Source organism: Capsicum annuum, chromosome 1 (genome assembly GCF_002878395.1).
Source record: "Capsicum annuum cultivar UCD-10X-F1 chromosome 1, UCD10Xv1.1, whole genome shotgun sequence".
Classification (NCBI taxonomy): Eukaryota; Viridiplantae; Streptophyta; class Magnoliopsida; order Solanales; family Solanaceae; genus Capsicum; species Capsicum annuum.
In genome coordinates, this window is record NC_061111.1 from 254,338,535 (window position 1) to 254,353,310 (window position 14,776).

Here is a 14,776-nt window from a genome sequence, read left to right on the forward strand (position 1 = left end):
TTTAACATTCATTTCGAACAAGTAAGAAATTGAATGACAGTTAAAAAAAAAAAAAACATCAACTGTTTTTTATTAACGTAAATTTTGGTATTAGGCATTAATTGAAGTAATTTAATAGTGCGAAAGTGAAAATGGAAAGGGGAAAATTTATTTACCTTAAAAATGCAGAGAGAGATAACTCCGGTTGGAAGAGAGAGAGAAAGAGAGAGTATGCAGAGTATTTTTTTATCAGATTGGGGAGATAAAAATTGTGCCCTAATTTTGGTCTCTAAAAGACCCGATTCGGCCCAATTACTCTTTATACTATTTGTTTCATTTTTGTTATGGTCAAAACTAATAACACCAATGATGAAAACAATATTCCCTTTGTTTTGTTGGTTAAAAATAATTAAAATTACCCAATTTTAAACTTCATCTTTTGTAGGTTACCTAATTTTTTTTCAATTTTCACCTAAAAAAAATGATTAACCTCTAATAACAAATCAAGTTTACCTGATAGTATTGATTTTTTATTTGTAAACACACTAAATCGATAACCGAATCAGTAAAATATTCATTATTGATTTTGGGTGTTTATCCGTTTGATTTTTAGTTTAACCAATAAGACAAATATTGCCCTAATGTTTTCTTACTTTCTCTTATTTTCATTTGTTCTAATCTATGATTATGTATAAAGTCTATACAAATTAAAAGAACTACGACAACAATTATGAAATATAAAAGACAATAAGATATGCACATAAAATCTAAAGCAACAATTATATAAGTGTAAATAAAAATAGAATGTTAATATAGTCGTATTGGGTTAATCGGTTTAAGCATTAACGAAAATCGAAAATCGAATCGATTGTCCAAAAAAAAAAAATTTTACAAAATCGTTAACTCAATAACTCAATACCGATAAACCGATAACATTTTTATCGATTGAATCGGTTTTTTCACGACCATAATCTTGATAATTGATAGAACAATCTCACGTGGCAACAAGGTAAGACATCCACGTGTCAATCAAATATAAGATAATCTTAGATTCTCAACAACATCATGAAGCTGACTTGGCAAATCCTGTTACATCAATGAATTTCTAAAATTGGAAATTAATTTTCTTGAATTTTATTATCAAGACAAAAGCTTTTCAATTTGTTCTTTTAAGTTAAACTAAGTTGCTCCAACGAGGAAATGTTTTATTTCCAACTTGAACTATACGCGAAAAGATTGAGACACATCCGAACTTTAGGAGGGTTTTATTACCGTTGGACTAATTAAAACCGTATTTTTGACAACTTTAGTGCTTACGTGGCACTAAGATTGTCAAAAATACAATTTTAATTAGTCCATAGGTAATGGAACCCTCCTAAAGTTCGAATTTGTCTCAGCTATTTTCATGTAAAGTTAAAGGTGGAAATAGAGCATTTTACCTGTTGTGCAACAGGTGGTATAAAGAAAATGAAAGGTCATTTTCATGCCTAATACTTTTTCAGTCGAGTTCGTCTCACACAAAATTTACTTAGTATGGACTAAGAAGTATCCCATAAATCATTTCCATGCTTCTCAGTCGAGCTTGTTGCATTAAATTTGCATAGTTAGGAAAGAGGTCATATCACAGCGATCGATTTTCAAGCAAACGTCTTTTCAATCAAGCTCATAGCATGGAATTTGCTTAGTTAGAACTAATGTGTTTTTAGTCGAGCTCGTTATTACACCAAATTTGCTTAATCGGCCGACATTTTTTATGTGATTTGCGAGCTATTGCACACTGTTATGATTCGGACAGAATAAGCAAATCACAAGTAAAAGAAAAAACAAGAACAACACACAGATTTACGTGGAAATCCTTGCGGAAAAAACCCAGGCAGAGGTAGAGGAATTTCACTATGAAAGGAGAGAAGTGCAATGTGGAGAATGACGTAATTTCTGAATTGTTCAAAACCAACTCACTAATTGCACTTATGTAGTATGTGCGTACAAATAAGTCCTAGGCCCAAAAACATAAAGGTCCATACCCGATCCCTACGCTACCTGTTGGGAAAGATAGTGACACTATGAAAGAGCCCGATAGGGTAGCAACAGAAAAATACTCCAGTCTAAACTTTCCCTTCCAATTTAAACTAAGCGGAAATAAGCAAACCAAGCAAAATAAAGTAATATGGCAGCAAATGAATTACCACACAAATACGATAGGGCAAGAATAAAGGCAATCACACAAGATACCAAATTTACGTGGAAAACCCTTCGGTGCGAAGAGTAAAAAACCACGGGATCAAACCTCCACTATAATCACTAAATAGTTACAATATTGTTCTCCAAAATGGCAACAAAACAAGTGTCAAACAACAAGAAACAATACATAAACTACAACACCAAACACTAGACAAATTAAAGAGTGAAACACACAAAAAAACTCTCTTGAGATGAGAGGCAACCAAATCAAGCTCTGTCAGTTCCTAATCAAAGATTGAGATGAGAGGAACAAGCAATTCAAAAATCAGCTCAATCGAACAAGAAACGAAGCGGGAATCGCAATTTAAAGTTGACAGCTATGACAGAATTTAGGTGCAAAAATCAACTTTATTTTTCTCTCTTTATCACCTGAAAACTCTCTTTTTATGACAGTGAATAACCCCCAAAAAAACCAAATTGGGTTTCTGGACAAAAATGAATTGGTCCAAATTGGGCTTTATTAGTCATATAGGAACTAAAAATAACCCAACACTACCACCACAGACCCATTAAAAATCACAAACGAGTCGCACCGTAAAGCTTTCCGGGCCGAACTAACAAAATTCAGATCACAAACTGTAACACACACAACAAATTCTAGGTGGGGTTCCAAGAAAACAGAATTTTTTTTTTTAAGTTTTCAATATCCTCCACACATTCATCACATAACCTTATCTTGATCACTTTAACAAAACCTCATCAAACTAACAAATTTTCAGATTTTTTTCACAAATGCATTGTTCATTTCTACAACCCCTTTTGCTCCCTCTTGATCACTCCCTCTACCACCATCATCATCATCACCACCGCCGCAGTCGCCGCGATAAATGGCCACCAAATTTGGGCTCACTGTAACAACAAACACACACCTTTTTCATGCACCTTTTAGGAAAAAACCAAGTTTTTCTCCATCTTCAAAGGTTCAGTTGATTGGTTTTGCTGGAAGAAAGTTATCGATTCGTCGAGAACTATTGGTTCTTTCTCCTAAGGCCACTACTGATCGGCCAGGTAGCTTACTGATATACAATAATAACTGAGTTCACTTTTGATCAAGCACTCCATATTGTTCTGGTAAAGTTGCTGCCATGTGACCAGGAGGTCACGGGTTCAAGCCTTGGAAACAGCCTCTAGCAGAAATGCAAGGTAAGGCTGCGTACAATACACCCTTGTGGTGGGGCCCTTCCCGGATACCACGCATAGCGGTAGTTTTAGTGCACCAGGCTGCCCTTTTACTTCATATTGTTCTGTTTAATTCTTTGATCGAAGTTTGGTGATCCAGTACGAGTGTTGTCTCGCTTATACTTCGATACTATTAGTCTTAGTATTACTTTTGTAGTTACTTGTTCTTTGAGTTTGGTTGATATATGTTGTTTCTTGTAATTCGATTATCGTGTTATCTTCTTGGTGTGATTACTATTCAGGATGATTTGTCATGTTTTCTATAGTATTTTGTGATGATTTCTTCATTTCCGGCATTTCTTTTCTTGAACTGCTTTGGACTTTTTTTTTTCCTTGAGCGGAGCGTCTATTAGAAACAGTCTCTCTACCTCCAAAGTAGGGGTAAGTTGAATACATTTCTCGTGAATTGCCATGTAGAACGTGTATGTCTACTTGTTCAACTTTATACAAGTTACCACCACTACCATCGCAGTCGCCGCAACAAATGGCCACCAAATTTTGGCTCATTGTAACAACAAACACTCACCTTTTTCATGCACCTTTTAGGAAAAAACCAAGTTTTTCTCCATCTTCAAAGGTTCAGTTGATTAGTTTTGCTGGAAGAAAGTTGTCGATTCGTCGAAAACTATTGGTTCTTTCTCCTAAGGCCACTACTGATCAGCCAGGTAAGTTAATGAGTTTGCACCTCTAGTTAATATACAATAATAACCAAGTTCAGAGTTAAATGTTTGTAGGTATTTAGTGGAGTTTTTAGTATAGAGTTTGGACAAAAGCTACTGAATTCTCGTGAACGTTTAAGTTTCTCCATGTTCTTTTAAATTCTTTTATCAAAGTTTCGTGATCTAGTACGAGTGTTGTCTCGCTTATACTTCCGTACTATTAGTCTTAGTATTACTCTTGTAGTTACTTGTTCTTTGAGTTTGGTTGATATATGTTGTGTCAGCTGATTAGTTTTGCTGGAAGAAAGTTATCGATTCGACGTAGGGTATTGGTTATCTCTCCTAAGGCCACTAATGATCAGCTAGGTAAGTTAATGAGTTTGCACCTCGAGTTAATGTACAGTAATAACCGAGTTCACAGTTAAATGTTTGTAGTTATTTACTGTAGTTTTTAACATAGAGCTTCGATGAAAGTTACTGAATTCCGTGAACCTATAAGTTTAGTGATCTAGTACATGTGTTGTCTCGCTTATACTTCCGTACTATTAGTCTTAGTATTACTCTTGTAGTTTGTTGTCCTTTGAGTTTGGTTACTATCTGTTGTTTCTTGTACTATGATTATCGTGTTATCTTCTTGCGATTACTGTTCAGGATGATTTGTCATACCACATCATTTGACGATCCCGCCTTTTGCTTTCAGGTCAGGTTAAGGACGATGAGATTGAAGACAGCAAAATCTTGCAGTATTGTAGCATTGACAGGAAAGGGAAGAAGTCTCTCGGCGAAATGGAGCAAGAGTTTCTTCAAGCACTACAAGTATACCAAAGCTTCTACGATGATCTCTTATTCATCGATGGTTTTCATTCGCCTCATCTAATAATTGTACTCTTTCCTGGCGTTTTATCACAGTCGTTCTATTATGAAGGAAAGGCAATGATGTCAAATGAAGAATTCGATAACCTTAAGGAAGAATTAATGTGGGAAGGGAGCAGTGTCGTCATGCTAAGTATGAAAGAATTTCTCTATTAGGCTTCGTATTTTTGTCTCATCGGAACTTAAAACAGGTGTACTAATAACAATTTCTCACAACGCAGGCCCCGATGAACAGAGGTTTCTGGAAGCTTCGATGGCTTATGTATCTGGGAATCCAATTATGACGGATAAAGAGTATGACAAGCTGAAGATGAAACTCAAGGTAGTTGGCTATTCGCATCATATTCTATATTGTGTTTGATAAAAGAAAATCAGTTGTTATTTTGACTGAAATTTAAAGTAAGTAACTAATTCTTACCGTATAATTCTGAAGGTTTTGTACATTCTTTCGGTATCACCTTTTTGACGTCTCTTAATTTTGTAGAGGGATGGCAGCGATATAGTGGTTGAGGGTCCAAGATGCAGTCTTCGAAGTAGAAAGGTTTGTACTTCTCTGCTCGATAGGATTTACTAGTTTTATAACAAACGTTCATCTTTCATGTCTCCCTCGCGTGGAAATGATTGTTCTTTTTCTTCGTACATCCATGCAAGATGCCTATGAGGTTAAACGCGTTGATGTACTTTACTTTTTGTAGGTTTATAGTGACCTTTCTGTCGATTATCTGAAGATGTTCTTGTTAAATGTCCCTGCTGCTGTCGTTGCTCTTGGATTGTGAGTAGTACTTAAAAATCTCTCAGCATTCTAAGTTTTGATTTCCTTGTGCATCGTTATTAGTTTCTCGACCTGGTTATAACGCTACACTTTTTCTATTTTACGATGTCAAAAAGACATCTGATCCACATCGACAAAATGATTTAATTGTTCTGTAAATGTCTTGCTAGGTTTTTCTTCCTTGACGATTTGACTGGATTCGAGATCACTTATCTCTTGGAGGTAAGCCTTGTTACCTATATTGGTTAGCTCTTCAAAAATAGCGGGTGTGTGTCATATCCTCCAAAATCTATGTATTTTTGAATGATCTAACACAGGCGTTACTACATTTTTTGGAGAATCCTATCAACATTACCTAATTAGCTGAAAGATCGTAGTACTATTCATGAAACTTCGTACAGTGAGATGATATCGGGATGTATGAAATATACTTCTCACTCGAAGTATAAACAGTGCTATAATTTGTCGATTTGCAGCTTCCGGAGCCTTTCAGTTTCATTTTCACTTGGTTTGCTGCTTTGCCTTTCATATTATGGCTATCCTTTACGATAACAAACGCCATTGTTAAAGATTTTCTGATCTTAAAGGTAAGGTTTTACGAGCATTCTGGGGGTACGTAAGTAATATAAACTACGCGTTTGACATTAACACATGATAAGCGCAATCTTCAGGGCCCTTGTCCAAATTGTGGAACGGAAAATACTTCCTTCTTTGGTACAATATTATCGGTATCTAATGGTGGTTCCAGCAACAATGTAAAATGCTCAGGGTAAGTCGACAACCCTTGAGTCTTTTGTTCATAGTACAATGGTTTACTTTCTTTTCGTCTTGAGCCGGGGGTCTATCGGAAACAGCCTCTCTACTTCTTCGGAGGTAGTGGCATGAACTGCATACATTTTACCCTTCCCAGACCCCGCTAGGTCGGAATACACTGAGTATGTTGTTGTTGTCGTTGTTCATAGTACTATGATCACTGTATTGTTTCGCAGTTGTGGGACGGACATGATCTATGATTCAGAGACACGTTTGATCACGTTGCCTGAAGGAAGCAGTGCATGATTCGAGGTACCTAGCCGCTTTACCTAGCGTTACCTATGTTGCTCGGATTGTTCAAAAGTACTGCTACCAGTTGCGTTCTGATACAGATGCTTCTAACAGTTTTGGAGAGTCCGAGCAACATAGATTGTTATTGCGTGAGATTAAAGATAATGAGATGATTCTATATACTACTTGAACAGGACCTGGTACAGCCTTGTACCACTATAGTAAAGACGTCTTGTCTTGCTCGAGTTTGTCCTTGGCGTATCGTTTGTATGGAGAAGTATAATATATCAGAGGCGAATCCAGGATTTTAAGCTTAGTTTTCGGATTACGATCCTTTTTGCTATGTGCATTTTAAGTGGATATCTCAACACAAATACATGATTTGAGCCAAAGCTACTGAATTCTGCCGTATATCCGTTCGGCCGAAGCCTGTAGCTTTCATCAAACCTTGTATTTGTATTGAGAAATCCATTATATGTACAAAAATCAAATTCAGAAACCAGTTACTAACATCTATAAACTGGTAAAGTTGTTGCGATGTGACCAGGAGGTCACAGGTTCAGGCCGTGGAAACCTAAGTTGCTCGGACTCTCCAAAAATGTGGCCGCACCCGTGTCTGATCCTTTAAAAAATGCATTACTTTTGAAGGATCCGACACGTACCCAATGACATTGTTTAAGAGTCCCAAGCAACATAGGTGGAAACAACCTCTGGCAGAAATGCAAGATAAGGCTGCGTACAATAGACCAGGGGCGGATCTATTAAGGGTTCTCGGGGTGGCAATCCACCCGCAAACTTCGATGAAAACTCTATATATAGAGTGTGTGTGTATATATATATATATATATAATGTAGTATATAAATAACAAACTTGCCACCCAAACAACCAAAGTGGCCTGTTGTTCAGGTGGCACAAGGCTGTTAATTTCACCCAACAGGCCAGGTTCGAAATTTGCATGACAACATGCCTTTTTAGTAAGTTTAATCAATCACTACAGTGTACCTCTGAAAAATTTCTTGTTTTCTCGAGTTCAGTATTTACTATATAAACATAATTTTTTTTTAATCATGTATAAATAGCATTGTTTTTCGTCGAAGGAGATTCAATGAACCTCTTGTCCATAAGTTGGCTCGGATTTACCATTTGGAGTCTCCGATTAATTTAATCAATGAGTCTATTTGGCACCTGTGAGGACATGACCCTAGATAGGAAGAGCTGGAGGACGCGTATTAGGATAGAAGGCTAGTGACTATTAGGGTAGGTAGGGTAGGGCATTACCTGTTTGGTGTATTACTCTTGTTAGGCTAACTTGTTGCATGCTGTACTACGAGTGCCTACTATTCTTTGTTTACTTTCCATTGTAAGGGCATTTTTATGTCTTGCCATCTTGTTCCATGCGTTTTGTACGGTTGTGATTACTTATCTTATCTTGAGCTGGGGGTCTATCGGAAACAGCCTTGCTACTTCTCCGGAGGTAGTGGTATGGACTGTGTACATCTTACCCTCCCCAAACCTCACTATGTGGGAATACACTGGGTTTGTTGTTGTTGTAGTCTACTTGGCACTTGGAGACTCCGAATCCTGGATCCGCCTCTGCAATAGACCCTTGTGGTCTGGCCATTCTCGAACCTCGTGCATAGCTAGCGAGAGCTTTGGTGTATCGGGCTGCCGTTTTTAGTTACTAATATCTTGCAAACTTACTGCAGGATGATTTGCTTCAACACAGGTTGCATGGAAGAGACCATATGATGCAGTTTGTGAAAATGAAAAACAAGTTCAGTGTTGAATTTGTGAATGATTTGCAATTTGTATTGTGTGAATATGTTAATGTAAAATGTAATGTGTGGGATTATAAGTACATCAAATTTTAAAAAAATTCAACATTTTGCAATAAGCACAGTCAAGGTTCTTGAAATTTACTCAATGCTACTGTTAAAGTTTGTGACCCGAATTTTGTTGATTCGCGCTGAAAAGTTCGTGGTGCGACCCACATTTGTGATTTTTTATGGGGTCTGCGGTGGTAGCGGAGGGATCGCACGTAAATCTCTGTGTGTTCTTGTTTTTTTTTTTCGCGTATCATATTGCTTATTGTTGTCCGTTCATAAAAGCTTCTCTTCTGATGTTACTTTTCCTTTTATTATCAAGCTTATGAGTTTCTTATCATATTTGTTACGTTTCAAGCACATGGTACGTATTGTTCGCTTTATGTTAAGTTTAAATATAGTAGTAAGTAGTAACTTAAAAAATAAAGGAAAAATAATCTGTTTTCATTCTGAATTATACACGAAATTGCTGACACATACTCGAACTTTAGGAGGGTCCTATTATTTCCTGGACTAATTAAAATCGTATTTTTGGCAACCTTAGTGCTTACGTGGCATATCAGTGAATCAACACATTTATGATCCACGTATGTGTTACGTATCTGCCACATAGGTACTAAGGTTGTCAAAAATACGGTTTTAATTAGTCCATGGGTAATAGGACCCTCCTAAAATTCGGGTGTGCTTTAGTAATTTCGTATATAGTTTAGGGTGGAAACAGTGCATTTTCTCAAAAATAAAACAATAATCTGACCCGTTAAAGGATGATAATTTGTTTTTACAACAACAAACCCAGTGTATTCCCACAAAGTGGGGTCTGGGGAGGGTAAAATGTACGCAGTCCATACCGATACCTCCGAAGAAGTAGAGAGGTTGTTTCCGATACACCCCCGGCTCATGATAATTTGTTTTTATTATGTCAACATACTAAAGGTCCACGTAGGCATTTAAGGTTGCCAAAAATACTACTTTAATTAATCCAGGGGTAATAGGACGTCCTTTAAGTTGGGGTATGTCTTGACAATTTTGCTTATAGTTCAGGATGGAAACAGTGCATTTACTCAATTAATTAACTTATTTTAACTTGGCAAGGAATTTAAAAAAATCAAGAAGACTTTTGAATTTTTTATATTAAATTAAATGTATGTCAAAATGTCACTTAATTAGTCTGGTTTTAAATATGTCATATGGAAAACTGAAATTAAAAAATTCGTGAAAAAAGAAAGAGACTTTCTTTTTTAAACGAACAAACAAAAACGTAGAACACTAAATGAAGACAATGACACTGAAGCATGTAACCATCAAAGGATGTGGTGCAGCGGATGAGGCTGCTCCTTCCTTAACTAGAGATCTCAAGTTCGAGCCCTGGGTATAGAAAAATCCTTGGTAGGGATCGCTTTCGCCTAAATGGGCCCTACGCGGCGCGAATTCGAATTAGTCGGAATCCAATGCAGGTACCAGACACCTACGCGGCGCGAATCCGAATTAGTCGAACTCCAATGCAGGTACAGGACACTGGATGGAAAACCCCCCAAAAAAAAAAAAACAGACACTGAAGCATGTAAGTATATAACCTGCAGGCACGTTTACATATAACATTTTCTACTAATTATAATATCCCAAAGTTGACTAATAAAACTTAACATTATTCGTGATGGCACGTACATTTTTGCAACATTTATACATCATAAAAACTATATAATAAGGTCTATCTTTTACATAAATCAAATAGGCCATTGCAATTTTCTTCAAGAGTTAAAATTACATGGCCCCTTTTCACCATAGATGGACCTTGACAATATTTTTGATTGTTGTTGCAATAATATCACTCGTCGATCGCACTAAGGCCGGAGGTTATGGCACGCCGAGCGGCTTCCAAGCGACGCCTTGGAAACTCGCTCACGCTACGTTCTATGGTGATGAGACTGCGTCCGCTACAATGGGTGCGTTTGATTTTATATTCGTTGTTGTGATGTTTCATATTCAAATAACGTAAATTTACGTAGAAGTATTGTGCTATTTAGTAGTAATATCTTTTTTAGATTACGTGCTACAACATATTAAAACACGTTGATAATACAAACTCTTCTTTTACAAGAAAGAGTAAAACATTCTAGTATCCCCTGAAATATGATCAAATTCGCTGCGACACACTCCAACTTCACGGCGGTCCTGTCATCTCCTGAACTAGATTTTAGCGCATTTTTGCCACCCTTTTTAGCTGATGTGGTACCTTTGACGTGGGCCCCATTTTATGTAATAAATGTGTTACGTCAGCAAAAAGAGGTGACGAAAATATGCTAAAATGGAGTTCGGGGATAATAGTACTTCTGTGAAGTTGGTGTGTATCACAGCAACTTTGGCCATAGTTCAGGGGTTACTAGATGCTTATCTCTACGAGAAACACGATAGTAACCCTATTTCTCTCTAGAATCCCTAAAAATGTCGTTGCATCATTAGTGTCGTATCCTCCAAAAAAATACACTACTTTTGAAGGACTCGACATGCATGACGCATCTGACTGCAATTTTTAAAGAGTCCGAGCAACGTTGTGTTAACCCGCAAAATAAGATAGGTTACCTGCTACAACAAATTAAAACACACAACAACAACAACAATAACAAAAAAAAAACTCAGTGTAATCCCACAGGTAGGATCTGAGGAGAGCAGAATATATGTCGACCTTACCCTGACCTTGAAGAGGTTGTTTCCAATAGACCATCGACTCAAAAAATGACAACAAATTAGGACACCCTGATAGCGTAAAATCCTCCATGAAATAAGACAGATTACCCGCTACAGTAGCTTAACCCATGAAATAAGACAGATTACCTGTACAGTATTAGGTTAACCCATGAAATAAGACAGATTATCCACTACAATAGGTTAACCCATGAAATAAGACAGATTACCCGTTATAATAGGTTAACCCATGAAATAAGACAGATTACCCGCTATAATAGGTTAACCCATGAAATAAGATAGATTACCCGCTACAATAGATTTAAACACACAACAACAACAAAAAAACTAAGTGTAATCCCATAGGGTAGCATCTGACGAGAGTAGAATATACGTTGACCTTACCCCGACCTTGAAGATGTCGTTTCCAATAGATCCTCGACTCAAAGAATAACAACAAATAACGCAAAATCCTTTAGTTAACCTGTGAAATAAGACAGATTACCCGATATAATAGATTAAAACACACAACAACAACAACAAAACTAAGTGTAATCCCATAGGGTAGCATCTGACGAGAGTAGAATATACGTTGACCTTAGCCCGACCTTGAGGATGTCGTTTCCAATAGACCCTCGACTCAAACAATGACAACAAACTAAGGCACAATGATAGCGCGTAAAATCCTGTTGTTAAACCCGTAAAATAAGGAACGGGAGTCTTGGAGTAACTGGTAAAGTTGGTGTCGTACGTGTGACCAGGAGGTCACGGGTTCAAACTTTGGAAACATCCTCTGACAGAAATGCAAGGTAAGGTTGCGTAAAATACACCCTCGTGGTGGGCCCTTCCCCGGACCCTGTGCATAGCGGGACCTTTTTTAACCCGTGAAATAAGACAGATTACCCTCTACGACATATTAAAAGACACTAATAATTAATGTGAAATCTTCTTACAGGGGGAGCTTGTGGATATGGAAATTTGATCAGTTCAGGTTATGGAACAGATACAGTAGCATTGAGCTCAGTATTATACAACAAAGGATGTGCATGTGGACAATGTTACCAAATAAAATGCGTACAATCAAGTTCTTGTTACTCAACTACTGTAACAGTGACTGCAACAAATCTTTGTCCACCAAATCCATCACAAGATAGTAACAATGGTGGTTGGTGTAATCCACCTAGAACACATTTTGATATGGCTAAACCTGCTTTCATGAAAATTGCTCAATGGAAAGCTGGTATTGTTCCTGTTTCGTATCGCAGGTAAATGATTCATTCTTTGTTTGAACATTTAATATTTTGGTCGTCGCACCAGAGTTTGTGGTGGAGTGGTAAGTATGTAGAGAGCGCTTTACCCCCTATAGTAGGGCTTTTCGATGTGAATCTGATTAGTCAGGGCCCTAAAGCACGTGCCGGATGTCCGGTGGAAAACTAAAAAGAGAAAAGAAATTTAACATTTAGTGTTTGTTTTTTTCACCTGGTGACCGGTATCCGTTTTGGGGTCCTGACTATTTCGGGTTCGAGTTACATAAGACTCATTAAAAAAGGACGTATCGTACTAGGATCTTCTTCCATTCCCAGGGCTTGAATATGAGGCCTGGATGTCCTATCCCTCCTACCACAACCCTCGGGGGTATAACATACGAAACACTCCAACTCGTCCGCACAGTGTCCGGTGGACACTCGATAGTGACATGACACATAAATGCTGGAGGTGTCTAGATGATCATTTTGTAAGTTGGAGTGTTCAACTGACACTAAGAGGCGGAGCCAAAGTTGGAGTGTTTAGTTGCTAGTTGAGACTCAGAGGCGGAGCCAGCCTAGTAATAAGGAATTTGTTCGAACCCCCTTCGACAAAAATCATACTACTAACACATGATTAAGATGATTTTTATGTATATATTGTACATGTTGAACCCCCCTTCGGTGAGCTTTTCTTCAGTTTTTGAACTCCCTCAGCAAAAATCCTGGCTCCGCCTCTGCGTTGAGGCCAAGTTAAAAGTATCTACATCTAATATGTACCATTGCTTTCATGATTGTAGGGTACCTTGTGTTAAAAAAGGTGGAGTCAAGTTGAGTTTCCAAGGAAATGGCTATTGGTTATTGGTATATGTAATGAATGTTGGTGGAAGTGGAGATATTGCAAGTGTGTTTGTAAAGGGAACCAAAACAAATTGGTTACCAATGAGCCATAATTGGGGAGCTTCATATCAAGCATTTGCAACACTAAGTGGCCAAGCACTTAGTTTTAAAATCACTTCTTATACATCTCATGAAACTATCATAGCTAACAATGTTGCACCTTCAAATTGGCAAGTAGGAATGACTTATCAAGCCAATAACAACTTTAAATGACCATGTATAGATGTTCATCTAGTGTTTTTTGGTTCTTTTTTTCTTTTTTTTTGAATTTTTCAAGCAGTTATCCAGATTTATTCTGCGATTTGATCTTGTAACATTTTATGTTTCGTTGGTGAAAGAATTTCCGTATAATACAGGTTATCGTATTACTAATTATGTTCTGGTAAAGTTGCTGTCATGTGTGACCAGGAGGTCAGGGGTTCAAGCCTTGGAAGCAGAAATGCAAGTTAAGGCTGCGTACAATACACCCTTGTGGTCGGGCCCTTCCCCGGACCTTGCTCATAGCGGGAGCTTTAGTGCACCGGGCTGGCCTTTTTACATTGACGATGTAAAGAATTCTAATGTTATTATCGCATTTAGTTGACCTACAACAAGAAGTAACTCTCGTGGCTTTCAATATCGCACCCTCCAATTGGCAAGTGAGGGTATGTCGCGTGTGAGGCTCATGACTCACTTGATCGCCTCGTTATGCAACCATAAGTTGAAAATCATTTATCGAGTTTTATTCTGCGATTTGATCTTGTAACATCTGATATTTCGTTGGTGAAAGAATTACCATATACATAATTTAGTTATACATGTTATCGCATGAGTAATTATGTTCTGTACATTGACGATGTAACTGGTAAAGTTGCTGTCGTGTGAAAAGGAGGTCACAGGTTCAAGCCTTAGAAACAGCCTCTGGCAGAACTGCAAGGTAAGGCTGCGTACAATGCACCCTTGTGGTGGGGCCATTCCTCGGACCCTGCTCATAGCGGGAGCTTTAGTGCACCGGGCTGGCCTTTTTACATTGACGATTTCATCATGTTAGATTACTCTTAACGATCACAATAAGAGTAATCTAGCAAGATGAAATTGTTGGAAATAGAGCGAAATGGGTTCATATAATCGATATCAAGCAATAGTTGATGTGATCAACGCAGAGTTCAGAAAATTTGCTCAATGAATTTCATTTCATACATAGAAGCGTTACATCGATGCTTTTACAGATCATCTCTCAAATAGATGAACAAAAGAAACATTGAATTTGTTGGAAAGGAATTGAAATATCAAGAAAAGAAACTATATGTTATAGAGATAAGCATCCAATACGCCCTCGAACTATGGTCAAAGTTGCTACGACACACTCCAGCTTCATAGGGGTCCTATTACCCCCCAAA

At 37.6% G+C, this 14,776-nt stretch overlaps 4 protein-coding genes across 7 annotated transcripts in view; 2 read left to right on the top strand and 2 right to left on the bottom strand.

Moving 5' to 3' along the window:
- The window catches only part of LOC107851494 (YTH domain-containing protein 1), a 13,019-nt gene extending 12,694 nt beyond the window's left edge, over positions 1-325 (bottom strand). Inside the window, exon 1 of the mRNA XM_016696550.2 lies at positions 156-325. The gene's annotated coding sequence lies outside the window, so the exon portion shown is untranslated. The remainder of the gene's footprint in view (positions 1-155) is intronic.
- A 2,503-nt stretch (positions 326-2,828) lies between these two features.
- LOC107851489 (PGR5-like protein 1B, chloroplastic) lies at positions 2,829-8,672 on the top strand. Of its 4 annotated transcripts, none has more exons than XM_047402400.1 (11): positions 2,829-3,228; positions 4,759-4,874; positions 4,968-5,064; positions 5,153-5,253; positions 5,416-5,472; positions 5,627-5,703; positions 5,874-5,925; positions 6,180-6,290; positions 6,375-6,472; positions 6,693-6,768; positions 8,455-8,512. In XM_047402400.1, exons 1-10 carry the CDS (start codon positions 3,048-3,050, stop codon positions 6,760-6,762), a joined length of 960 nt encoding a protein of 319 aa, XP_047258356.1. In that variant the 5' UTR covers positions 2,829-3,047; the 3' UTR covers positions 6,763-6,768; positions 8,455-8,512. The 4 variants fall into 4 exon arrangements, with proteins under 4 accessions (XP_047258356.1, XP_047258366.1, XP_047258353.1 ...); XM_047402397.1 differs by lacking the exon at positions 2,829-3,228 and adding an exon at positions 3,809-4,064; XM_047402404.1 differs by lacking the exon at positions 2,829-3,228 and adding an exon at positions 4,316-4,424.
- A 135-nt stretch (positions 8,673-8,807) lies between these two features.
- LOC107852456 (expansin-A7-like) lies at positions 8,808-13,747 on the top strand. The gene is made up of 3 exons (XM_016697490.2): positions 8,808-10,514; positions 12,209-12,518; positions 13,298-13,747. The coding sequence occupies exons 1-3, from the start codon at positions 10,337-10,339 to the stop codon at positions 13,608-13,610; spliced, it is 801 nt and encodes a 266-aa protein (XP_016552976.1). The 5' UTR covers positions 8,808-10,336; the 3' UTR covers positions 13,611-13,747.
- Positions 13,748-14,541: 794 nt separating this feature from the next.
- LOC107857412 (hydroxymethylglutaryl-CoA synthase) overlaps positions 14,542-14,776 on the bottom strand; it is a gene marked incomplete in the record, with an annotated part of 7,511 nt that continues 7,276 nt past the window's right edge. Inside the window, 1 exon segment of the mRNA XM_047402393.1 lies at positions 14,542-14,776.

Bases quoted from the DNA above. Each gene is read 5' to 3' on its own strand.
- LOC107851489 (XM_047402397.1), top strand. From the start codon at position 3,824: ATGTCTACTTGTTCAACTTTATACAAGTTACCACCACTACCATCGCAG. The intron at 5,473-5,626 runs GTTTGTACTTCT...TACTTTTTGTAG, and splicing joins GCAGTCTTCGAAGTAGAAAG to GTTTATAGTGACCTTTCTGT. The intron at 6,473-6,692 runs GTAAGTCGACAA...ATTGTTTCGCAG, and splicing joins AACAATGTAAAATGCTCAGG to TTGTGGGACGGACATGATCT.
- LOC107852456 (XM_016697490.2), top strand. From the start codon at position 10,337: ATGGCCCCTTTTCACCATAGATGGACCTTGACAATATTTTTGATTGTT. The intron at 10,515-12,208 runs GTGCGTTTGATT...ATCTTCTTACAG, and splicing joins GACTGCGTCCGCTACAATGG to GGGGAGCTTGTGGATATGGA. The intron at 12,519-13,297 runs GTAAATGATTCA...TCATGATTGTAG, and splicing joins GTTCCTGTTTCGTATCGCAG to GGTACCTTGTGTTAAAAAAG.